This window comes from Typha latifolia, chromosome 6, assembly GCF_019914945.1.
Source record: "Typha latifolia isolate L0001 chromosome 6, TyphaL0001v2, whole genome shotgun sequence".
In the NCBI taxonomy this organism is placed as follows: Eukaryota; Viridiplantae; Streptophyta; class Magnoliopsida; order Poales; family Typhaceae; genus Typha; species Typha latifolia.
Genome location: NC_133091.1, coordinates 2,329,413 through 2,354,728, shown reverse-complemented (window position 1 = coordinate 2,354,728; position 25,316 = coordinate 2,329,413). Strand labels below are relative to the sequence as shown.

At 36.3% G+C, this 25,316-nt stretch overlaps 4 protein-coding genes across 8 annotated transcripts; 2 read left to right on the top strand and 2 right to left on the bottom strand.

Annotated features, from left to right (window-relative positions):
* Positions 1–290: 290 nt before the first annotated feature.
* Positions 291–8,200, bottom strand: LOC140790832 (uncharacterized). Of its 3 annotated transcripts, none has more exons than XM_073141121.1 (3): positions 8,142–8,200; positions 1,951–2,036; positions 291–811 (listed from the first exon to the last, which is right to left on the bottom strand). In XM_073141121.1, exons 2-3 carry the CDS (start codon positions 1,979–1,981, stop codon positions 441–443), a joined length of 402 nt encoding a protein of 133 aa, XP_072997222.1. In that variant the 5' UTR covers positions 1,982–2,036; positions 8,142–8,200; the 3' UTR covers positions 291–440. The 3 variants fall into 3 exon arrangements, with proteins under 3 accessions (XP_072997222.1, XP_072997223.1, XP_072997221.1); XM_073141122.1 differs by having other exon boundaries at positions 8,056–8,184; XM_073141120.1 differs by lacking the exons at positions 1,951–2,036; positions 8,142–8,200 and adding an exon at positions 1,144–1,351.
* On the top strand, positions 5,600–6,857 carry LOC140790256 (uncharacterized). Its single transcript, XM_073140245.1, has 2 exons — positions 5,600–5,816; positions 5,913–6,857. Exon 2 carries the CDS (start codon positions 5,913–5,915, stop codon positions 6,855–6,857), a length of 945 nt encoding a protein of 314 aa, XP_072996346.1. The 5' UTR covers positions 5,600–5,816.
* Positions 8,091–13,928, top strand: LOC140790831 (cytochrome c-type biogenesis ccda-like chloroplastic protein 2). The gene is made up of 12 exons (XM_073141119.1): positions 8,091–8,609; positions 8,687–8,758; positions 8,884–8,939; positions 9,137–9,264; positions 9,376–9,461; positions 9,591–9,622; positions 10,551–10,712; positions 11,004–11,076; positions 11,199–11,299; positions 12,883–12,975; positions 13,166–13,212; positions 13,631–13,928. Exons 1-12 carry the CDS (start codon positions 8,525–8,527, stop codon positions 13,704–13,706), a joined length of 1,011 nt encoding a protein of 336 aa, XP_072997220.1. The 5' UTR covers positions 8,091–8,524; the 3' UTR covers positions 13,707–13,928.
* Positions 13,929–15,860: 1,932 nt separating this feature from the next.
* On the bottom strand, positions 15,861–24,502 carry LOC140791250 (probable calcium-transporting ATPase 8, plasma membrane-type). 3 transcript variants are annotated; one of them, XM_073141712.1, is made up of 7 exons: positions 24,155–24,502; positions 22,121–22,175; positions 20,081–22,020; positions 19,822–19,980; positions 17,715–17,886; positions 17,293–17,591; positions 15,861–16,505 (listed from the first exon to the last, which is right to left on the bottom strand). In XM_073141712.1, the coding sequence occupies exons 1-7, from the start codon at positions 24,326–24,328 to the stop codon at positions 16,200–16,202; spliced, it is 3,105 nt and encodes a 1,034-aa protein (XP_072997813.1). In that variant the 5' UTR covers positions 24,329–24,502; the 3' UTR covers positions 15,861–16,199. The 3 variants fall into 3 exon arrangements, with proteins under 3 accessions (XP_072997813.1, XP_072997815.1, XP_072997816.1); XM_073141714.1 differs by lacking the exon at positions 24,155–24,502 and adding an exon at positions 23,958–24,073; XM_073141715.1 differs by lacking the exon at positions 24,155–24,502 and adding an exon at positions 23,985–24,049.
* Positions 24,503–25,316: the final 814 nt, after the last annotated feature.

Below are 25,316 nucleotides of genomic sequence, written 5' to 3'. Positions count from 1 at the left end.
CTCTTCTATTTTCTCTAACAAAAATAAAGAGTACAAGCGAGTTCATTCGTTCTTAGTGCAAAAATATATAAAATCTTATTGCATTATGATAACTCGTCGGATTAGGCTTCTCATGAGGGGGATAGTGTAAGAATATTTTTTTTTAAGATTATGAGCTTTCAGGATAATTATAGATTAGACAAAATAATTAGCTCTCTCTAATATATTAATGAATTAGATCAAACATAAATCTAAATCATAGAAATATAATACTCTGAGAAAAAAAAACTCTTAAAATATTAATCTCAATATTTATGAGAAGAATTAAACTCAAATTTTATAGATCCATGACTCTATATCATATGTACTGTTAATCTGTTATCATCACTAATAAAAGGTACATGGGCATAACTTCCTTATTATTTGGACATATGATGCATTATCCACAACCAACAAGAAGTTCATCCCTGTTGCTCATCGATGTGTTTAGTCCAACCAAGACCTGGCCGGGATGTTTCCGCTTGTTCTTCCTCAAAATCTCGTGCATCGCGTAGCGAAGCCTCAAAGTCAGTTGAATCTATTGCAGCAGGAAGTAAGCTGCCAATGTCGTCTCGGGATCCGAAGCCCCCAGCTCGTAGGACATCATCAGTTGTAATGGCAGCTTCCATGTTCACATCTGCAGCCTCATTCATGGCCTTCCAGTTGACTGATTCCATGTCATGATATCCAGTGCTCTTTGTGGCGTCCCTATCTTGGCTTGGAGGATCCTTGATCTCCGTTTCATTCTTCTTTCCTTCCATCACTTTCTGTATAGCATTATTCGCGTCCTTATCTGCCAGAGAAAAAGAAATTTAAGGCGAGTTTATTGCAGAAACTTTGGAGGATCACCATATATAGTGGAGACTACACAAATATCTTACAAGGAAATAAATTTCAATAGTAGAATCACCAAAAAAGAATGCAGCGAGCTACCTGGCTGAAGTATTTAGGCACAAGGAAGAATGTCCAAAAAGGCAACCACAGATTTACAGGAAAATGGTGTACTCCAACAATAACATATTTTCAAAACACAAGTCCAGCATTTGAAATCCTCTAGCAATTAATGCATAACAAAATTGCAGTGATAAATTAAAAATAGTGGAAAGCCCTTCTGGAAACAATTACATGTAAGGGAAGATACCCAAACCACATTAGACCATAATGGCGCTTGATCAATATTCTTATATCTTTGAGAACAAAGTTCAGCAGAGATCATGCCCTGATATAAAGCATTAAGCTGACTACAGTTTTTCCCCTGACAAAGTGAAAGTGAAAGGGGGTTTTAGTCTTCAAGTAACTTTAGTATTCACCACCAGTATATGAATTTTTCTGACTCAAGAACTCGTCATTTGAATACAGTACCAACAAACAAATGAAATGCACAGAGATCTCAAACGACTTGGACTCCCCTTATAAAATTTGAAAAACAACTCCGGTCACACTTGCTTGGCAGTCAATGATATAAATAGTCTTGAAGTACTGAAAACAAAAAAGGAATGCTGAGGTCTCTTTGGTAATTAAGTCATTCATCAACCAAAACAGATGAAACATAATTTTTAGGTCAGTCACATTGTGCATGATTAACCCTGCCAACGGCACTAATGGAAATGGAATAGAGAAAAACTAAGAGTTAGAAAGAATTATCTTGTTTTAAAATGAGACCCTTGGTTACATACATAATACCTGACTTGAAAGATAGCTAATAGAGGTAAAAGAGACCACACAATTGACCATATATAGGGAAGTAAAGGTTATTTAGTTACTTGTTATCGTTGTTGTCATTGTTTAGTCGTGTAAGATCATTAAATACCAACAAATCAAATGACATGATGAGGTTAAATTCTAAAAGACATTAACAAATTCCATAATTACGAAAATAAGAGAGTTATACAAAAAGGATCGTTAAACTCGAAAGCCTCAAATTACATTTACCTCCAAAACCAGCTGCTACTGTACCATCCATAGATAGATATGTGTGCCTCTGAAGGGACAGTCCTTATGAAATTGATCTCACGTTCCTGAAATTTATTGTCCTCTTAGCATAAATTCTGGCATGTAATTACCTTCCAGCAGATGTTTGACAACATTCCTTGAAACAAACTTTCTTTAAGTGAATAAATTTGAAACTAGGAAAACATTATCACAGATATACCTATTGATTGCCACAAATAGCGTGAACATTATTGGAAGCAAAAATAAAATGTCAAACATCAAAAATGCAGAGAAAAGGTGGGTGTTTCTCCACTTGATATAATGAAAACCATGGTTTGAAGTTTCGTCTGAAACATGTTTCGCTTTTCGGTCCTATCCAAACTGAAACTCTTCTATGAAACTAGCATCTAACCAAAACAACTGTAACAATATTTCTGTAAAGTATGTTTTAAATTCAAAGATGGATTTGACTTGAATCCAACTTGTACTTGACTCAATATCAACCTCATTGTTTAAATGTTATTAAATTTTGTGTGATGCATTGAAAATAAGATAAATGAAATTATTTATCAAAATAAGTTCGAAACCAATACAACGAAACTAGAAAGTAGAAACCAACCTAAATGTTTCGTTTTTTAACCAAGTCGGACCCAAATTGAAACCAAAGCTTTGAACTATGATGGAAATCATGAAGGCTTTCAAAGACAATGCGTGGAAATAAACTAATAAATATGTGAGGAAGATTAGAGTAGATCAAGTTCCTTAAGAGGAGACAAAACTTGGAAAGGTCAAATGATATTAGTTGAGGCTTAAAGATGCTTAGAAAATACACAGATTATTTGGTCTGAATTATCTGCTTAACAAAATATTAAGGCCCAAAGGAAATAGGTTAAACAGGGAAAGATCACTTCAGACTTTAGACTGCGCATTCTGATGGTCAGCCTCCTGCCTCGCTCATGTTTTGTTATTTGAGATTCAAATGACTATGCTAAAGAAATATTAAAAATTGAAGTAAAAATGTGGTTGGCAAGCAACAAGAATTAAACTGGAGATCTATAAGTCAAAATAAGGGAGGTGCTAATGGTACATTTCTCAAACTTGATTGTCCTTGGCACATGTGCTTTTAGTTCACAAGCTTATCAAGAAAGGAGCAACATCATTGAGCACAGGAAGATAGTTTCTCTTCTCATGTGTTGTATGATCGGTAACCATGAAAATTGTCTGTCATTACTATTGTGAGTATGCTACCAAGTCTATTTCTTTAGCTTAGGGGGTTACAGAAAATGCTTCAGTGAATGTAACTTCCAGATAAGAATGTGCTGTAATATAGATAATCCCTTAGAGAACACAGGCACAAATTGAAGCAATATTTACAACCTAAGCATTTATAACCAAGGTTCCTAGTTTCGGCCGATCCCGACCGAAACGGGTGGGAACGGGTCGGATCCGACTCGGATCCGACCCGGGGGACATCAATAATTGATGTCCCCACCCCCCCACCTGCCTCTCTCCCTTTTCTCTCTCTCTTTCTCTCTTTTCCTCTCTTTCCTCTCTTTCTCTCTTTTCTTTCTTTCTCTCTTTTCTTTCTTTCTCTCTTTCTCACGGATCTCTTACTCTCTTTCTCACCGGTGACTGAATAGTGAGTAGATCTCCATCTCTCTGATGATCTCGACCTCCGGCGACGTTATCCGACGACCTCGATCTCCGGCAACCTTCGGTAAGTTTTTTTTTTCAGTTTTTTTTTTCCATTGTCTGCACTTGCGGCGGCCAGGTGTCTCGCTGCGGCGGCGGCAAGCATTGCTTCTTTGCATGCTGCACTTGCTTTGCGGCAAGTGCGGCATGCTCTTCTTGCGGCAACAAGCATCTTCTTCTTTGTGAGCTGCGACGAGAGACTTCTCTGGCTTTGCGGTAGAGTAGAGACTATATTTTATTTTAATTTTTATTTATGTTTTTTAGTTGCAGAGCTAAAATATCAATGGCTCCGAAAGAGAAGTCATATGATACCGACATTGGGTGGCAACATTGCAGCACTATTGGGCAAGATAAAAGACGCGTTAAATGCAACTGGTGTGGAAAGGAAATGAGTGGTGGTGTCAGCCGTTTGAAAGAACATTTAGGCGGAAGACAAGGAAATGTAGCGACTTGCACTCAAGTGTCTTTGGAAGTTAGAAAGCAGATGTTGGCTCATTTAATTGGCAAAAAGAAGGATAAACAATCTGCACAACAAAGAGAGTCAATGATTCGTGAAGAATTGATGCATAATCCTGTACACATTGATGATGATAGCAGTGAGCAAAGTGAGGAGAATGAGGAGGACAGACAGATGAGGAGGGCAATGAAAGAGAGCAGAAATATGCATAGAGAAGAGGAAGAGATGAGAAGAAGCACTGGTGGTAATTTTCAGAGATCTAGATCAGTTAATATACGAGGAGAGAGAGAATATGGGGGCGGTAGTTCTACCCATAGGACTCACCCGTGTTACGGCGAGTCGAAAATATTGGACCAATGGATACATATCTTCAAAAAAAAAGGGGTCGTACACAGACTTCAATCAAGACAGCTCTCAAAGGAATTAAAAATGCAAAGAAACACATTGGTAAAGCTATCTCTAAATTTTTCTTCTACAACCATATTCCTTTCAATGTAGCTGATAGCCCTTACTATCACACTATGGTGGATGCTATACAATCAGTAGGGCCTGGTGTTCCCCCTCCTAGTTCAAATGATATTGCTACTAAATATCTTGACTCAGAGGTAGATGAACTTCATACTTATATTGAGACATTTAAACGGTATTGGGATAAATTTGGTTGTACACTGATGTGTGATGGGTGGAGTACACAAAACAGAAAAAATATAATTAATTTCTTAGTGTACTCTGGCATGGGGACAATATTTTTGAAGTCTGTGGATGCTACTGCTCATTTCAAAAATGCAGATTATATTTGTCAGTTGATGGATGAGGTGGTACAAGAAATTGGTGAAAAAAGAGTAGTCCAAGTGGTTACTGATAATGGGGCAAATTATAAAGCTGCTAGAAATTTACTAATGATTAAAAGACCTCATTTATATTGGACGCCATGTGCTGCACATTGTATTGATCTGATGTTAGAGGATATTGCAAAAGAGCCTGAAATTGACATGGTCATATGTGAAGGTCAGAGGTTAACAAATTTTATATATAACCATGATTGGGTTCTTAATTTACTCAGGCAGATGACTGGTGGTAGGGAGATCATCAGACCCGGCGTCACTAGATTTGTCACTCACTTTTTAGCCTTGGAGAGCATCATGCGCTACAAGGATGATATTATGCGGATGTTTACATCATAGGAGTGGTCTATGAAAATTAAGAATATGAAACCTAAAGATAAATCTTTAGGTGAAACTTTGAAAAATATGGCTCTTGGAAATACATTTTGGGATAATATTACAATTGCCACCGCAGTATTTGAGCATCTTGTCAAAGTATTAAGACTTGTAGACAGTGATGACAAGTCTGAGATGGGTTTCTTATATGAGGCAATGGACATAGCTAAAGAATCAATAAAAAAAAATGTGGGCCAAAGTTATAGAAAGTGGTGGAAGATGATTGATTCTAGATGGAACAAACAACTACATAGAGATATACACGCTTTTTAAGCATGCTTTTAAGTTCTAAGTTTTAATTTACTTTTATTTATGAATATTTAAAAATTTGAATGCTTACAATTTACAAATTTTAAATTTCTACAGGGTATTTTCTTAATCCAAGATTTCAATTCTCTAAAAATGTCAATAATGATAGTGAAGTCTTGTTGGGGGTTAGAAAGGTAATCAGCAAGCTTGAGCCCGATATTCATAAACAAATCCTGTGCGATAAAGAAGTGAGTTATGATTCAATTAAATAATTTTATTATTATTTGTTTCACGTTTTAACTTTCAATATAATCAATAAGCTAATAATATATTTCTGATTTTAGATGGAGAGATATAGATTGAGAGCTGGGCAATTCAGTACTGCTAAAGTTGCTGCAGTTATATCTCATAACACTCCAGTTGAATGGTGGTCTATTTATGGATGGGAGGAGGCACCAAATTTGACGCCAATAGCAAAGAAGATTTTAAGTCAAACTGTGTCTTCATCACAGTGTGAAAGAAATTGGACTACTTTTTCCTTAATCCACACAAAAACACGCAACCGACTGACAATGGAAAGATTGGAGAAGTTAGTTTTTTGTCATTATAATATGAGATTGAGGGAGAGAAATTTAAGAAGAAAGGCAGAAAATGAACAACTGATTGATTTAAATCATGTTTTTGATGAAGAAGACCCCTTGACTCCATGGATCAGAGAAATGGAGGACAGGTTATTAGATGACAAAGATAACCCATTGTTAGATGAAATATTGGGAGAGATCACAATGAGGGCAGAGGCTGGTACGAGTTATAGTCCTGATGATACATATGGTGGTGAGATCGTTCCATCTAAATTTGTTGAGGAAAGTCAAGGAGGCATAAGGAGTGAAGACAAAGAAACTGATGATATATATACATATCAGCGACGTCGTCATGAGATGCATTTTGGTTCCTATGATTATGGTACATCGAGTATTTATTGTTTGGAGCCATCACAAGATCCATATGCTAGTTATTATCCTCAGTATCCTCAGTATTCTCAGGCACAAGATCCAAATGCTGGTTATTATCCTCCTCAAACGCAAGTCACACAACAAGATCCAAATGTTGGTTATTATCCTCCTCAAACGCAAGTCACACAACAAGATCCATACAATATGACTAGTATGATGGAATCACTTTTTGGAGCATCAGGTCCCAGACATCAATATTTACAAACTTATGGTGATTATGATGATGAAGACTATAGAAATTTACGAGAACCAACTCGGTATTCAACAAAGTTTTAAATTTTGAGTAAGTTAATACATTTTTTTAAGTTTTTAGACTTCATATGTGAGAAATTTTTATTTTCTTATTTTTTGTCATTTTTCTAAATTTTTCTGCATTTTTAAATAATATTTAGAATTTTATATAATTAAAAAATAGTCCGATCCGATATGAACGGCCGATACGGCCGATACGTATCGTTTTTCTGGACGGCCGATACCGATCCCGATCCCGATACTGGGAACCTTGTTTATAACTATAAATTTAAGTAACTGATCTTCAAATTCAAAGACTATAAGCTAATTCATCCATTTAAATTGCGACTGCCTGTTAGATGCCAAGAGAAGTATTGCACAGATAATGCAATGATCCAAGTTCATTATAATAAATCAGAAAAAGGAAGTACTTGACAGAAAATATGTTTGATATTACTTGAGGTTTATATTGAAAAAATAACAAGCCATCTCTGTATATATGTGGGAGTGCCTGACTTAGCATACCAATGTCAAAAAGAACATTTTAGATGTGGCCTACAAACACATAGCATAATCTAATAGGTGTTGGACTACACAGACACATTTGATTCAAAACAACATATTCGTCAAAGAAGGTGCAATATTGAGATTTAGACTTCAGATGAAACTTTAAACATATGGAAAAATAAGACATTGATTTTTTACTATGAGGGCATATTCTGGTTTACTTGTCATTGTAACCTAAAGATGATAACAATTAAAGCTCAACTACTTAGAAACAGATCCCTAATTTTCCTGAATTTGCTTGAATAACACTCTCATCCACTAGACTTCCATTGAGAAATTATCATCCTCACTTTGGCATGAGATAATCAACTTCTCTTAGTTATTGAGAATATCAATGCTAGTAACATCATCGAAATTGGAGATAAAATTGAAGGAGAGTGCTCATAGGGTGGACAAAAATGATATGTGGGTCATATTGTGGAACTGTTAATATCAATTTTTGGCTTTTCGTAATGGTGTTAATATATCAAGGTATAACGATCTTTAGGGTTAATAATATGGCAATTTAATTAACTAGAATTCCAGAATTAATTTTCCAGAGTCCCTGAAACAAGCGAAATAAACGCACTTGTTGCCTTCCTTAGAGCTTTCTAAAGAACAGATTAAGAGAAACCCTAACGTGATTCCTGTGGGTAAACAACAGTTTCAAGTCATCAAACTAGTGAACGAAAGGAACCTTAAATACAGTAGAAATTTGATACAACCGAATTCGCCGCATATTGAGGAGAAAAGAGAGGAAAGTCCATAAACTTAAGATCGCACCTCGCTACTTCCACTGCAGCCGAATTCCCGGTATCGAAGAATCTTCGAAAATGTTTAATATGCCTTCAGTTGTATAGTGCAACGCTTACACGTGTCGTATAGGAGGACACGTGGAAAAATAAAAAATTTCGGTCCGGGTCGGAAGAAGAGAAATCTACTTTTCCAACATACCTGCTGCAAGAGTTTCCCGACCGCAGGAAATCGCTACGTCCGCAGCTGCAGATAATCGACTCCCTGAGCGGCGGCGCTGGTTGCGTTTGCGTGCAGTACTGCTACTTGGCAAAAATATCTCCTTGCTCTCCCTTCCATCTCAGAGCCGCTAGGCATTTCGTCGAACACTTGACTCGTGTTCTGCTTATCTCTCTTCTTCTTCTCTGTGCTCCATGTATACTGCCATGTCCACGATGAGCTTGAGTAGAACTCTTCCTTCTTTTCAAGCCAAAATCGCAGCCCCCAAGAAATTCCCTGGTAACCCACGCCCATTTCTCGATTCATATATGGAGATTATTCTTCTCTTTGTTCTTATTCCAGCTTTTGCTTAACAGGGATCAAGAAGCGAGAATTGGCTATCCCGGAGCCCAAGATCTCGCATTCTTTACTGGCAACTGCTGTGGCAGGTAGGTGGAGTCGCCAATTCGTTGCTAATTTTGGGGCTAGTGGATTACGTTTAAACTGTGTTGGAGATATAGGTAGTTGAAAGAGTGCATGTCGTCTGTTTGATGAAATGATTCTTTGGTTCCAGTGGGAAGCTTGGTTGCAGCTGATGCCGCGAATGCGTCGTCCGTGGGACATTTCTTGGTGAGTGCTACAACTGGATTATTGCTCTGTATACTCTCCGAAGTTTCAGTAGTCTGTTTCCAGGGTCTATTCTATCATTCTCAAATTTAAAAGCTTTCTAAATCTGTCATTGTATCATTGTATAAGGTCACAAGATCAGTTTTACTCTTACATGTAATAATTATTTCCAATAGTCTAGTTTTGTTTCTTTGTGTCAGGAAGGAAGCTCAATAACTGTTTTGGCTGATTTAAACCTTGGAGATTGGGTTGGAAATCTGTTATATTCGGCTGGACAGCAAGCTAATGAAGCTGTTCAGGATCAGTTGTCTGCACTCAGTTTTACTAGGTTTGGCCTTATTACGCGACAGTTGTCTTGTTTTGATGTAGAAATTTAAGTCATTCTTCACTTTCATCTCCTATTCAGTGTTCCTTCTGCCTGATTCATCGTTTTCTGCAGTCTCGCAGTTATTTTTGGCGCAGGACTTGTAACTAGTTTATCCCCTTGTACGCTGAGCGTTTTGCCACTAACTCTAGGTTATATAGGTATGCGCTGAGCTAATTTTACAACTGATGCATGTGATTGGATTTGCTAGATCCATTGCATATTGAATTTAGTAACTATATATATATATGTGTGTGTGTGTGTGTAATGCATGTTTCTTGTGGTTTCAGGAGCTTTTGGTTCTGGAAAAGGGCGAGCTGAGGTAGCTTTCCTTCTTATTAGAACTTAGTGGGGACATATAATTTTAATGAAGGAACTTGATATACAAAACACAGTGATTGAAAACAAGAAGAAGATAATCTATGGCGCTTCTGTAAACCTAAGGAGTTTGGTTGATGGATTCCTTTCCTACCACACTCTGAACTCAGCCTATGACATATTTCAATAGATTGAATTAATGGAATTTGAGCAAAGATATTGTTTTTCCTAACCAGTTTTATACATAGTGCAAGCACAGCAGACAACAAGGATCTGTAACATTAAACATCTGGTGATGGAACTTCTAGTTTCTTTTGACAGAAAAACTATGTGAGTGCATGTGACTGGTGTGCACCTTTCGGCTGGTAATGCACCAAGCAAAGAAAATGTCACTGATGGCATGATCATTCGCTCTTCATTTCTTGGTTTTTGGGGCTGACTTTAATGCATGTTCTCAATTGTTTTAGTGATTTGTGTTTTTCTTGCTTTCTATCATTAAATGCTTTAACGTGCATATCTATGCTTTCATGCATCAGTTTTATTCTTATGGTTGTTGTATATTTCTTGTTATTAACCTGGGTTTTTTTTCACTTTAAAGGAAAAAAAGGGCATTGTATTTGATAAGTACTGTTCTACGCTCAATTATCTCTTCTATAACCTATCACGTGGTTACATATCTACGCATTCGTTTACATACGTGCATAAAATGTAGCATGTCATACCAGCTGACAGTTTCTCCAGAAAAGTAAGCTAAATGTAAACTTCTATTGAAGGATTATCCTCATATATTTGGTTGCTTATTCAGTTATTTGCAGTTTTCACATTCCCATTAAAAACAAAATATGACCTGCCAGGATAGATAGTTTCTAGATTTACTACATGTGTGCCTAACATATATAGTACTTATGTTAAATTTTTTCTTTGTTTATTAGATCATTGGAAATTCAGTTGCTTTCTCTCTAGGATTGGCGACAACATTAGCCATCCTAGGTATTGCTGCTTCTTTTGCTGGGAAGGCCTATGGGCAAATAGGACAAGGACTTCCTTTGGCTGCTTCAGGATTAGCAGTAATTATGGGTTTGAATCTTTTGGAGGTAATTCACTACTACAACAGTAATTACTGTGCAACTGAGTACCTGAAACAGTTCTATGTAATTCTTATTGCATAGCTTTCAACATACTACCCAGAAGGCATATATTTTAACTGAAACATGCTGATTAGTAATTAATGTGTTCTGAAGAGATGCTTATTATGATTTTTCTGTTGTGTAATAATCAGTTGTTGTTTTTCCATGGTGATACTTTCTTCTATATTAGTTAATTCTTATACTTGATTGACGTATAACAGTCTCCTTGGATCTTTATATCAATACTCCCTTTTACAGATAATTGAGTTACAGCTACCATCATTCTTCAATGATTATGATCCTCGTGCTGCTGCAGCTAACTTACCTTCAGGTACTGAAATTTCTCCTAGCTTCCATTTTTCTGAAAATATAAATTCATATCTTTCTCTTTCTTTTTGTAGTTTTCATCTCACAGCATGTTATAATACACTAACTGAAGAAATTACGTTTTAGGTGTGCAAGCATATTTGGCTGGCCTTACATTCGCCTTAGCAGCATCACCTTGCAGTACACCTGTTCTTGCTACTCTTCTGGGATATGTGGCAACGTCTAGGGTATGAACAATACAAATGGCATATCATGCTATTTACTTTAATAAGTTCAATAGTTTACATTGTGGTGGAATAATTTAAACTTAGGTAGGTGCTAGATATAAGTATGACAAATTTATGCTCTTTCATTTTTAAAAAATTTCTGATAATATCAACTAGATAGATTCTTTGTCATGTCACTTGTAACAAACTAAGATTAAAGAGGATTAAAACCAATAGTTTCTGTCAACTCAATCTTTTTGTGAAAATGGTAAGTTCATGTGGTTATCTCTAGACCTATTTGTCAATTAAAAAATAAAACAGCCATCAATTTAATGCAAAATCCACATCTTAGTCTTACAAATATTTCTCAGGCCTGGAGCCCGAGACATCAAGGGGAGTGTTTGATATGGAGGTTTAAAATCACTATTCTCTATTATCTCAAGCTTTTAGAGAAAATGGTCACTTCACATCACCACCTTACAACTTACAAGTAGTCATTATTCTAGTGCTGCTGTATTTGTAGCAATCTTTTCATTCCATATTCCAGATTGTCTTCTACATATTCTGATATTGTCCTTTCTCTTTATCTATATTATCTGTAATTGGCAAACTATAGTGGCTATATGTCAAAGGATTAGAAGAAAGTGCACTGACAGAAGTGTAGGCAGTGTTAAGGATGGAAGATGATGTCAGTCTCCTGAACCTGAAATCATTCCACATAAATATGACCTGACTCTTATTTATTTCACTTATTTTGTTTGAGCGAAGTTATCTAACATGAAAAAAAAAGCTTTTTGGCAAAGTATTTTATCATCTAGATTGAACGGAAGGCTTTATTGGGAGAGGGTTATGAGTATATAACTGCACCAGTAATGAGTGTCAGAATAAAGAGGAAAAGAGCCTTCCTCATCATATTTATGACTATTGGAATAAGTTCTTGAGAAGAGTAACACAATAATTTTTCAGTTTCATAAATCGATAACTAAGGCAGATCAAGTGAAACTTGGATTCTTTGGCTATGTTGATTTTAATCAATACAAAAAATAGATTGGATAAAAACTATTGAATTTGTGTTTTCGCTAAAAATATTGACACAGTAAATAGTAGGGTAGAAAGAAGGAAAATAGGAAGCTGCTTTATCACTTCAGAGGACTCTCAAGGGATTATAATTCTTACATTTTTTAAGTTTTTACTTTTAATTTGCACTTGTTTCCGAATTATGGCCCAAAGTTCATGGAACTGATGTCACTGTAATGCAGTTGATAAAGCTCACAATGTGTTTTCTCTGTCTGTATCTAATTCATAATCATGAAATGCTATTCTTATCAAAATCTGTATGATCTTTAGTATTTCATTGTGTGAATAAAACGTTTTGCTAATTAAGAAGCTCTAATTAGAAGTGTAAGCATAGTTTAATTTATTTGCTGGCTCTCTATTTAATGTCATGATTTCTTTTGGTTTTCCTTTGCTTGCTTACATGTTTAGAAGTAGCATCACTGCAGTACTGGTGATAACCTATTACTTTACTGCAGCGTATTTCTTTGCATCACAAGATATGATTCAGTATTTTCCATTGTTATTTTGACGGAATAATCTTCTGTCAGGATCCCATCATAGGAGGGAGCTTGTTGTTGACATATACGACTGGCTATATTGCACCTCTTCTTGTCGCAGCTTCTTTTGCTGGTGCACTGCAGGTCTAGATTCCGGGGAAAGCTGCATATTAACTAACATAATTATGAGTTAAACTAACTTAAGCATGGATTCACAAAATAATTAATAAAGCTAACAAGCATCATCAAGCTGTCTAAGATTCTGCTTTTCTTTTCCTTTTATTCGGCTATCATCTAAATGTTGCTTCTTATTATTATCATTAATTATTTTCAGAGTTTGCTTTCATTTCGAAGATTTTCAGCATGGATAAACCCTGTCAGGTATGCGAATAGAACACTTACAGATTATTGCATTTTTTTTCTAATACTAAAAGATGCATAATATCCTGTTTCGTTAGAGACTCCCAAGTACCCGTAGTTGTCCATACAGACAGATTGTTGCATGTTAAGGGACTAGAATTTTGGTTGGTGTGGATTGATTTGCAGGTGATTGCATGAATTTTCAGGTTGGATTTAATAGCCTTTACTCTTACCAATCTAATTTAGGCTTTCCAGTGAAATACGCCTATTAGGATACAGTCCATCTGAATGAAGAAAAGTCTAAATGCATTAATGCAAGTTGCAGAACCTATCATCTAGTAGTTACTTTTACCGAACCTTAACTATTCACCTGGCGTTCTCTATTTATAATTTTTGTGGAAAGATACTTAGATACATCATAATGAAATTTCTACTGCAGTGGAGCGCTTTTGCTGGGCGGAGGTATTTATACCCTATTGGATAGACTATACCCTGCCTCAACAATGGTGATGTAGCTAGCCACTCTTGCTGAATAAAAGGCGGACGACAGCGTACTTCCCACTCGCAAACCATTCAATTGTACGTATATATTGTTCAATTCTAATGCTTAAATCATAGTCTGTATTTTGTCCTTTTGGCTGTTGTAAGTGATGAAATAATAATGTGGACAAGTTCAGAGAACTGTATTCAAGCCTGAGGATATAAACTTTATTCAAGAATGAAAATATTATTAACTACTTTCTTCGTGCTCTTCTCTGGTCTCGCCATTTATGCATAACTAGAGCTTCACTTACTTCCACCCAAACAGCTAGTAGCCACTGCCAAATAAAGAACATTGATCCATAGATAAATTAAACTGCTAGGAAGCCTAGGCAAAAGAAATATCCTAATGAGACAGGGCAGGACAATGAACATGAGAAAGACTAGTAAGCGCGAGTGTCCTCCTTAAAACTTCTCAGTCAAACGCTGCCACAAAAGTAATCCAAATGAACACAGTAAGCTTTGAAAAACTTCTTGAAAATCACAAAATTTAGCCCTTTAAAGAGGCACATTTTACGCAATTTTGTAGATGGATTGCCTTAACTGTGAGGCAGCATCTGCATGAAAGCCAAAAGGAAAAAAAAAATGAGAACAGTTTAGTTAAATTAGAAACTACCGAAGAGTTTTAGCTATGAGCCGGTATATAATTTTAGACCCATATGAGGTTGGAAATAAAGAAAAGAATCTTAATCAATGAAGTTTTCGTACTCAATGGCCTCGTTATTTCCTCCAGATTTGTCAAACTTGGAAACAAGCAATTCAAGCACCAGTCCACAGTGTGCTTGAGAGGTATGGATGAGCTTGATGAGGTTCTTGGCTTGGTTTGGTTATATATATATATATATATAACGAGAGAGAGAGAGAGAGAGAGAGAGAGAGAGAGAGAGAGAGAGTGGTGATAGAATTGACCACTGTGCTTGAAAGGTATTCGCTGGAATGACACTGTGAGAGCCACGTTATGGAGGAGAGTTGTGCGATGTGAACGAGGAAAGAGTGCCATTTGGGAGTAGCGCTTCTGGTCAGTCGTGACTCGTAAGGGCGTTTTGGTTTGGTAACCGGAAGGAATTAAAAAGTAGGCCAAAGGTACACGATGGAAGCCCCTCAACTAGTAGTTTTTTTTTTATAAAAAAAAATTACCTAACTAGCTCGCTTCTAAATTTTATAAACCAAAATAGATTACATCTAAACTTAATATCAAAATAATTTTATCTTACTATCTTACTGATATATAAGCTGCTGATGTTAAGAGTGTCAGTGGAACGCTTTGATATTCAACAAGGCTACACTTTTAAGGGTGCTAAGGTGAAGACGAACCATCTGACCATTTATACATCAACTGCCTCCTTTGATATCCAATATTTTTCTCAGCAGAAAAAAAAATCATAATAGGATGAAAAGGAGGCAGTACTGGCAGGTTCGGGGTTTAATAGGAACTTACAACTTTGAATTTATCCGAGAAAGAAATATTATCACAAAATATAGTAACAAGGCACAATATTTTTCTATACCAATAGGCAGTAGATGTCAAGCTCAATACCTGTCATTTCTTTTTCAATATTCGTATAATGAACAATTATAATAACCTCATTACATACTGTTAATTATAGTGATGAAAACCAGAAGCTATTGAAATGAAGTGTGCCATTTAACCTCAATTTTAATCCATAGCATTCATCACAATGAAGAACTAATTTTAAGGCATAAAAGATATTGACAGTGATTTTTGATAAAGCTCTGTGCTCTGTGGGCGTATTGCCCTTGAATACCAGTATCTTTGGCGCTTTTGGTGACCTGATTGCCACACAAAAGGAACCCCTTTCCTGGATCTCGCATTCCATGGATTGACTCAGGTAGCTTAAAAAAGGAGTCAATTTTCTCTTACTTTGCCTGCACTGAATCTGACTGAAATGCTCTAGGAGTAAAAAAGCAATGTGATATATCAATTCAAACTACAAAAGATCTAAAAGATAAGGACACAATGTAAAGCCAAAAGGAGAAACAATGATATTCCTCATTCAATAGGTCAGCGAATATTTGAAAAATAATCGAGAAGAGCCAATAATAACTAGGAATTCATTTGATCATTATAAAATCAAAATTGATGAACTTGATCTTTCTGCAGTAGCATCTGAGACTACCAAAGCAGGACCGGTGCATCAGCCTATATATATATGCACATGATGAAATATTTACCGTACTAAGGAGGGAGCAATTTACAAGAAATTAGCAAAATTCCTCTGAAGTTCAAATAGCAAGGATGTCATGCAGTTTTAATTGTACATGTCACGTATCAAAAGACAAAACAAATAGGGGAGTAAATTGAAGATCGAATATTGATGGGAATTGTTGATCTCCAACTTTAGTATTCCAAAGCATATCTCTGCAGTTTAGATAGAAAGAAATTTACTTGTAATAAATTTGATTCAATCCCAGCAGATCTAAAGTACTGCTCAACTGGTCAAGCCATTCTATACCCCGTCTGGACCATTAGGGATTGGTTTGTAACCATTAGGTTGATCATTGATCTTGCCTGATTCGACTGGAATGCACTTCAATACAACAGCAACAATCATGCTAATGGACCCAAGAACAACACTGAGCAACCAGCGTTCCCAAGTCAGTCGTACGGTGCTTGCAAAAGTGCCGAGGAATTCGACAATTATCACTTGGAATATGACAGTAGCAGTTATAATGGCAACAAAGACCCAGTTGCTCAAAATTCCGCGGAAGACATTGATCTTATCCATCTCCCGACTATTTATTTCATTGAATACCTGATACAAAATGTCTAATATCACTTTCCATTCAAAAGGATAGTACATCTATGTCATAATGTAGAGTAAAGAAATCAGATATACAAACATCAGGCATGTGTAACTTAAGAAAACCTTTTTATGTAACTATTTAACCGACATCAGGCATGTGTGATGCATCTGATGGTATGGGAACCAAATTGGACAGAATTCAAGGCAAAAATTTTATTGAGGGAGCTATCTGTTTTTGGCTTCCTGATTCTGATCATTTGCACTATACATGAGATTTCACAGGTATCACAGAAACCTATATAGAAAATGCTAATCTACACAAACACCTAGTGCTTTTGAAAGAACTCCTATTTTATTGTTTCTCACCTTAACGTTTGATTTCAGGACTCGAAATCAAAGCACAAACTTTTATGCCCGCCACTTTGTCATTCTTGTTCCACGCTTTAAAATTATTTTATTTAAATATTTGGAATCCCTCAAAAATGAGAGTTCCACTGTTACCGGGTCGATTTCTTTTTCTTACTGGATTCAAATTTAATGCCTTTTCCCTTCCTTTAAGGTTCTAACAAGACAAGTTATACGGTTCGATTTATTAAATCTAAAATAGAAGTCATGTCAAACGTGTTCCAGATAATGAAACAGACCAATAGAAAACAAGAAAATAAATATTTAAATTAATAGAACTTGAAGTCAAACAAGTCCTATCCATTTGGACATACAAATAAATTAGTTTCTATCTTTGGAAGATGTAGATTCAAATTGTTCGATGCTCAAGGAAGTTGTTTCCAATGCTTACTTGGCAAAACACAAATGAGTTGAATATGAGTGTGTTGATAGTAGAATCAGCATCTGGACCCTTCATATTCAGAATCCTCTTTCCAGAGAACATGAGAACTCCCAGTATAACTAGCTGATACAAACTCTGTCCAAGGATATTTCTCCACATAGTCCTAGTTATAAAACTCACTCCCCGTCCGACTGGTGGACGTTGCATCATTTCATCATTTGGGGGCTCTGTTGCTAAGGCTAAAGCACCAAGGGTATCCATGATCATATTGACCCAAAGTAGCTGTACAGCAGTCAGAGGAGCATTACCTGGGAGTTGCATAAAAAGTGATGACTATATAGATTGCAGTGAGGGGAGAGGCAACAAATATTTACTTGACAGAACCCATTAAAGCATTGCAACAAAAAAATCATGTTAGGAACACCCAATACCTGTTATGCATGCTGAGACAAAGTTGACAATTAGAGCAACCACATTAACAGTCAATTGGAACTGCACAAACTTTTGGATATTAATGTAAACCGCACGACCCCATCTGGCCACATTTATTATTGTTGTGAAGTTGTCATCCAGTACAATGACATCGGCGCTCTCTTTTGCAACCTGTGTGTCAATGGAAGCTCTCATTAGTGTTTGCAGCTTCAACCCCAAAACCTATATATTAATGGATAACATAGCAACACTGCTAGTTTCAAAGAAAAGCATCCACTTTAAAAAGGTTCACCCAAACGAAAAGAGATAGCTATGATGATATTGCAACCCAGACAAATAATCAAATATTTAAACACTCAACTGAAGCTTCCAACAAGGATAACATATTATATAATTGGCTATATCATTTCTGTGGCAACATATAAATCGTTACTCAAGCTTTACAAATTTATCACTTGATCACGATATGCGGTTACAAATTTCAACCCCCTAACATAGTACATGCATGTCAAAAGAGAAGAAAGAGGCTGTTCAGCAAATGATTAAGTATGCTTTTAAGTTGGGATTAGAAAGTGGGAAAAGTCAGAATGCAGTCATAGTTATAATAGATAGGTATTAAAGAAAATGTGATGATTTAGCTGGCAAGGTCAGTCATTGCCCAGTACTAACAATTCTGGCACTACAGTACATGCTAGAAAACATTTTCCTAGCGTGGCATAAGCTATCCCTAAAAGCTACAGCTCATACTCCAATTACTGAAAAAAAAACTAATCACTACTTCCTAATTGTCTTGGATATCCATAGGGCTATTGCTGCTTAACGATAATTGAGGGCATCTAGAACTGCAAAACTAACAAAAGGGAACTGATAAACAAGATTTAAATTTTCACATTATTCTCAAGGAAATGTGACTTTTTGACATTGATTACAAATTTACAACTACTCCTCTAGAGTTCAAATGTGATTGAACTTTCTCAGTTTTCGGACAGGAACTCCCTAAAGAGCTCCATATTATGAAGGCTATACATGGGAGAAGGAAAGAATGCTTAAAATACTTTAAAATGATAATTAGTTCATTGAGGTATAAGATTCATCCATTTTAACTGGGATTATTGGCATTAGATAAAATGATTGATAAAGGTTATGATTGAGATCGTATGCATCTCATGACATTGTAAAATTTGTGATAAGATGCAGAGAGTTTGAAGTGAGGAGTTGTAGGCTCAAGAAGAAAATTTTGTGCCAAATTAGAAATATGAGCACATTTATGATGCTTACTGCAACATATGTAAAACCCATCCTATAAAAAGAGGTGTAAAGTGTACTATGTCTCTGAAAGTTTGCATAACTTACTGACAAAATCAAGGATATTGCTCCAAATAGAAGATTTTCCTTTACCAGTACATTGTAGAATGCACTGCTGCTCCACTTGTAGACGTCCTTCTTACATCTCTACATCATACTGTTTTAATATGACCAGCTTTTACAATATGTTATAGCTATACTGGAAAGTGTACCACTTAAATACTTAATTGATATAGAAGAGGAGCAGTCTGTATAATAACATTACATAGAGCTAGAGCCTAACCTATATCAACCCAGTTCCAGCCCCTGGTAGCCCTTCCACATAATTTAAATAAAAAGAGAGCGACCTTTATGAATGCATTATACATAGAGCCTAACCTATATCATTCAAGTTCCCGACCCTGGTAGCCCTCCCACTAATGAATTCCTACTCATTCCAATAAATAATGATGTCTCTTTAAGTATCCCAAAAAGTTATTTCTGTCCATCAGAACATAATATAGGACTCAGTGACCAGGATACTTGGAGATAAAATGGCATGAGCATGAAACAAGTAAAAATTTCATTACAGAAACATGAATCCACTTGTAAGATCAATTGCAATCATCAATTATGGAGGATTAGGACTAAAAATTTCTTTTATGTCTCACATCCGTCAGAATTGGTCTTGTAGAATAAGTAGAATTCTTTACGATCATTGGCATTCTGTAGGAATATCAAGAAAGGCATGCTAATTACAGACATAATACAAGGCACACTGCACAAATAAGGTCTGTCTTAAAAGCCAGATGCAAGTAGTACCTCTGTGCCTGCAATACCCATAGCAAGTCCAATATCTGACTCATGCAATGCTGGAGCATCGTTCGTGCCATCACCAGTCACGGCAACAACCTCACGAAACATACTTCTCAAGTTTGTTACTAATGTATGTTTATCCAACGGCAAAGACCGAGCCATTACCTGAACATGGTAGTAACTTGTGTAAAAGTAAATAAAATAATACACTAGTACTGCTTCATTTATTCAATAATAAAAATGAATGAAAAATAAAAAGAAAAACCTGAATCTTTGGTATCAAATCCTTCATCTCCTCAGGGCTCTTGCAGCGAAATTCTGGTCCTTCTATTGCCAAACCATCATCTGTTAATATACCACACTCCTTGGCTATAGCTTTAGCTGTATTTATGTTATCCCCAGTTACCATTCGCACTGTAATACCAGCAGCTATGCACGTCTTAACAGCGTCCCTGACTCCAGGACGCACTGGATCCTTAATGCCAAAAACTGCTATTAATGTATAACCACTATTAGGAATGTCTTCCCCATAATTAGCTTCATCCATATCCTTGAAGGCAAAGCAAAGTGTTCTTAAGGCTTCTGAAGCAAAGTTATTGATGACGTCCAAGACATTCTTTTCCTGCACTTCTGATAAGGGAATGCTATTTCCTTCGCCGTCAATAATCTTGTCGCACATCTGCAAGATAATTTCTGAGCCACCTTTGCAGAAGGAACGGAACCCTCCACCAGGTAATTGAACCAGCACAGACATCTTCTTCTTTACTGAATTGAAAGGCTCCACCTTTAGCTTCGTGCACAACCTATGTTGAGCATCACGGTCTCCTTCCAACATCAAGCCGAAATTCAGTAATGCTGCTTCAGTTGGTGTACCCAAAATGTTGTTTTTACCATCTTTCCCTCTCACAACCTCTGAACTAGTATTCTCAAAAATGCACTGTAAAAGGATGCTTAAAACCTCTTCAGCAATCACAGCATTTAGGTCTTCAACAGGCTCATTACTGCTAAATGATTTTGATACCTCACAGATCCATATCTTATCAACGACCATGTGGTTAGTTGTCAAAGTTCCTGTTTTGTCTGTACAAATGCAACTAGCTGATCCCATTGTTTCACATGCTGATAAATGCCGAACTAGTGCCTTGTCATCCATTAACTTCTTCATAGCAAATGCAAGACTCAAAGTCACAGCCAAAGGCAACCCTTCAGGAACTGCTACAACAATTATAGTTACTGCTATTGCAAAGTAATTAAGTATGGCCAATGCATCCTTTGGATACCAATTCAGCAAACCACCATGTGTGGCCTTGTCCACCAAGAACCTCGTTAATAAGACTAAAAATGTTAAGCCAGCAAACAGCAGACCTATCTGTCCTATGATGTTTGCAACACCATTTAACTTAACCTGCAAAGGTGTCTCATCCTCTCCTCCCTGACTCAAAGTTCCCATTAACCTTCCCCACTCAGTGTGCATACCAACAGAAGTCACAAGCATTTTAGCTGATCCATCTTGTACTTTAGTCCCTGCCAGAAGAAAAGGCTTTTCTTGAGAAATATATACTGGCTCGCTTTCACCAGACAAGCTGGATTCATCTATTAATAGAGAATAGCCAGATATAAACAGCCCATCAGCTGGTACCTGATCTCCTATTGACAGATGCACAACATCACCAACTACCAAATCATAGATCGAGATCTTTTGTCTACTACCATCTCTAGTCACATGAATAAATATCTTTTTCTTTTCCTTGTCTAACTCCTTAAACTGTAGTGACTGCTTATAGTCACTGACTGCAGTAACTATAACAACCAAGAATATACTGAGTATGATACCCAGCCCATCGTACATACCCTTTGGCCAACCTTCAGTAGCAAGACCAACTACTACAGATAATAATGCACATATCATAAGAATGATAAGAGTCAAGTCATGCAGGGCATCCCACACAAACATCCAAAAGTTTCTAGAAGGTTTCTCATCATACTTGTTGAAACCATAAATGTTCTGTCTCATAGATAAATCACTCATCCTAATACCATCCTTTAAGGAAGCACAAATTTTCCTTGATATCCCATCAATTCCCCCGTGCCTCTTCAAACCAGTCATATCATGTTTACTAACAATGGACGCCAGTTCATTTGGGCTGATATAAAATCCTGCTTCAACAACTTCTTTGGATAGTTGATAATCTTTTTTAGTGGCAGCTGCACAAAGAGAAGTATTGACATTAAAAAACAATCAGGTAACAACTAATGAGAAAACAAAGAATAAAGACATAAAGAGAGCTGTGGATGAAAATCATACCATCAATGAAATGTATTGCAGCCTGTTGAACATAGAGAGCAACCCGAATTTTTTCCTGGTGGAAGAAGGAAAAATAAATAAATAAAGGAAACGATGTAACTCTAGCTTTCTTATGCACATCAGAGATATCAGTGAGACTTAGAGGACCTAGCATCTTTCAATATCACAAGTTTTGGCATCATACAAACCATTGTCAGTAGTGACCACTTACAAACAATTTTTTAAATATCAAGATGACTAAAAACATGAAGGTAACAGTTGTATACTCAAATTCAAGAGGAGCCATCCTGATAAATAATCAGATTCAAAGACGCATTTGGAGGCACCAAACCTCATGGGAAGACCTTGATTTGCTAGTATTCTTAATATTTAGACTTAGTAAGGAGCAGATGTATCACCATAATAAAATTTAACTAACAGGCTAAGTGGCTAACCGGGATAATGTAATCCTACATGGCCTCTTCTTAATATAGGGCTTATAAGGCAATCATTGGTTAAAAATAAAACTACAAGGAGTTAGAACTGTTTATGATACTGAAAGGTGAATATTTACCTCGAAAAATACTCCTTTAATTTCCTTATTTAGTAGTTCAGTGGGACTTCAAAAAGAAAATCTACTTAGGGTCTTTCCATTGAACTGCCTTCTGTCAATATGTGAAGCTCAGGTTTTTCATGAGTAACTACACTAATTATAAATGAATTCGGTTTTCTGGTATATCTCCTTTTATCTTGTTCCTTATCTTTTCCCTTCTTCTCACTTATTTCTCTCCTGAGAATTTGCTTTTGTTTAAGAAAAAAATCAGTAGTTACATATCTATCATATCCATCCTGGTTCAAGTATACACATTTCTCATTGGTTCCAAAAGAACTGATATATTAAGTAGGTCCTGAGCAAACAGCAACCCTCCTAATGATTATTTTCTGTTATAATCTTCGTATCAACGTAGTTAGCTTTCCTGTAATATTACTAATTGTGCATGATCAACAAGTGCAATTCATCAAGAAAAGAGAATTCTGACTGTGACATTAAATCTTCATTTCTAGGCTTAGCTTTCTGTCAAGAAGTATATGTGCTTTCCGTACTGGAAACCATTAAAAAAGGCAGAGGATTAACTTATCATGTGTTGTTAAGGGCACAACTTCCACAAATGAAATGGAACTAAAAGGAAGGACGACTTTAAAAGATGGCAAAATAGTTCAACCATGAAGTGCTTTCCCTTTTAGAGTATCTCACAGTAGGAAAAAGAACTAAAAGAGATGAGCCTCGTGTTCTACTACTGGCACGCGGCATTGAGACAACTAAAGAGCATGATGTTCCATAAGAGAAGAAAAAGTCCTAAGGGAATGAAACTTAGTCTAATGTTTTGACAACTATGGAGCAACTGATTTGGGATATATTTGACCCAAGCTTGAAAATAGAACTATAGCTTGAATAGGTTCGTAAGCCTAGTATTCATTCATTTATCGCGATTATCAACTAAAAAAGAGTTACTGCCTTTTATCTTGTGAAAGGAATCAAAACTCATGTTCATAGTAACTTTTCATACAGGATGGCATTGTGCCAATATAATTTCAGAAGTACCGAATCGTAAAATGTAGCAACTGTCTATTGCCTAATCCGTGAAACAAAAAAAGTGATTCAAAAAGGTGAGGCGACGAATAGAATCGGACTCGTGAACGAATCAAAAGATAACGCCCAATTCAAACACATCCGAGCATCTTAATAAAATAAAAAAGAAATCACTCAGATTGCGACGCTTGCGGTCCATTTCAAGATGATCCTTATCAAAAATGCCAGCTTTAGTTAAAAGTTAACAGAATGAAAATATTAAAATACCCGCCGTCGGAGTCAATTTTGATGTACCAGATGAACCTTCGTGGAAACTTCCGAGGACGAAAACAAATACGGTCACCCCCCGGTTAACGGATCGAAGTAGGAGATCAAATTCTCCCAAATTGCGAAAAATGTTACTGTTGGTAATAATAATAATAATTGCATTAACGATAGGAATTAAGAGGATGGTGGAGAAATACCTGGATCTTTTGGCGCTTCTCCTGGTCTTGGATCTTCTTGTCGATGTCGGGGATCATGCGGAAGCGGCGCCGGGAGTTCTTGATGAGCTTCAAGGCTTCGCGCCACTTCCGCTGCGCCTCCACCGAGGGATTCTTCGCCGGGATGTCGAAGTTATTATTTAGATACCTCTCCATGCCTCTACCTCTCTGACTCTCTCTCCCCCCCTACGTATCTCTCTCTCTCTCTCTCTCTCTAATGCACACACTTTCTGCCCTGTTTATCTCCCTAACGCACTGGTAGCAGTTGCGAAATACACTATAAAATTTAACATCACTAGGCGAAAAAGTGGGCCAAAGAGCAGCATGGATGCAGTTTGACAGTTTGAGATATATATATATAATATATATAGGTTGTAGTTTTCTTTTACTTATACCCTATATTCTCAAATAATACCCTATATTTTCATCACTTCCCAATTAACAACCTTTCGTTGAGAATTTTATTTTACTATAATTTGTATACAACACTCTCTATTACTTCCAATAACTACCATAAACCCAGATTTATAGTTTATATAACTCTACAAATTGCGTTTACTTAATTAAGGATGTCATTTGAAAATTATAAGAAAAAAAAGGGTTAGATTGCAAAATCCTCAAAGTCAAATAGTAATAAATAAAATAGTGAAAACATAGGGTTTGATTTGCCAAAAATTAAAAAGGTCCTCAAAACCGGTGAGATGGGCAACCGCGTTGAATTGGTTGTAGCATTTTTCTTTTCTAATATAAACGCTTCGAAGTTGGCAGCTAATTGGTGGCAGATCTCGATCGCCGACTTTGTAGGATTCGTCATCTATTAAATTCTTTAATGTTTAGTGCTAACGCTTTATTATAGGGCCGTTCTAAAGGTGTAACATTATATGCGTACCCACCCACCAATAATAAAAGGTTTATGGATTCGATAAAAGTAAACTATATGTTTAATTTATGTACCGAAAATAAATATTTTTATTAAATAAAAAATAAAAATATATATATATATATATAATGTTACCCACTAATTGGGCCTGATCCATATGGCTGCATATTGCATTTCATCAATTTACGGCTGCTACGTATTGCTAGACAACTGAGTTGATAACAGAAGGGTAATTCATGGATCTATATCATAATTTTAGATATA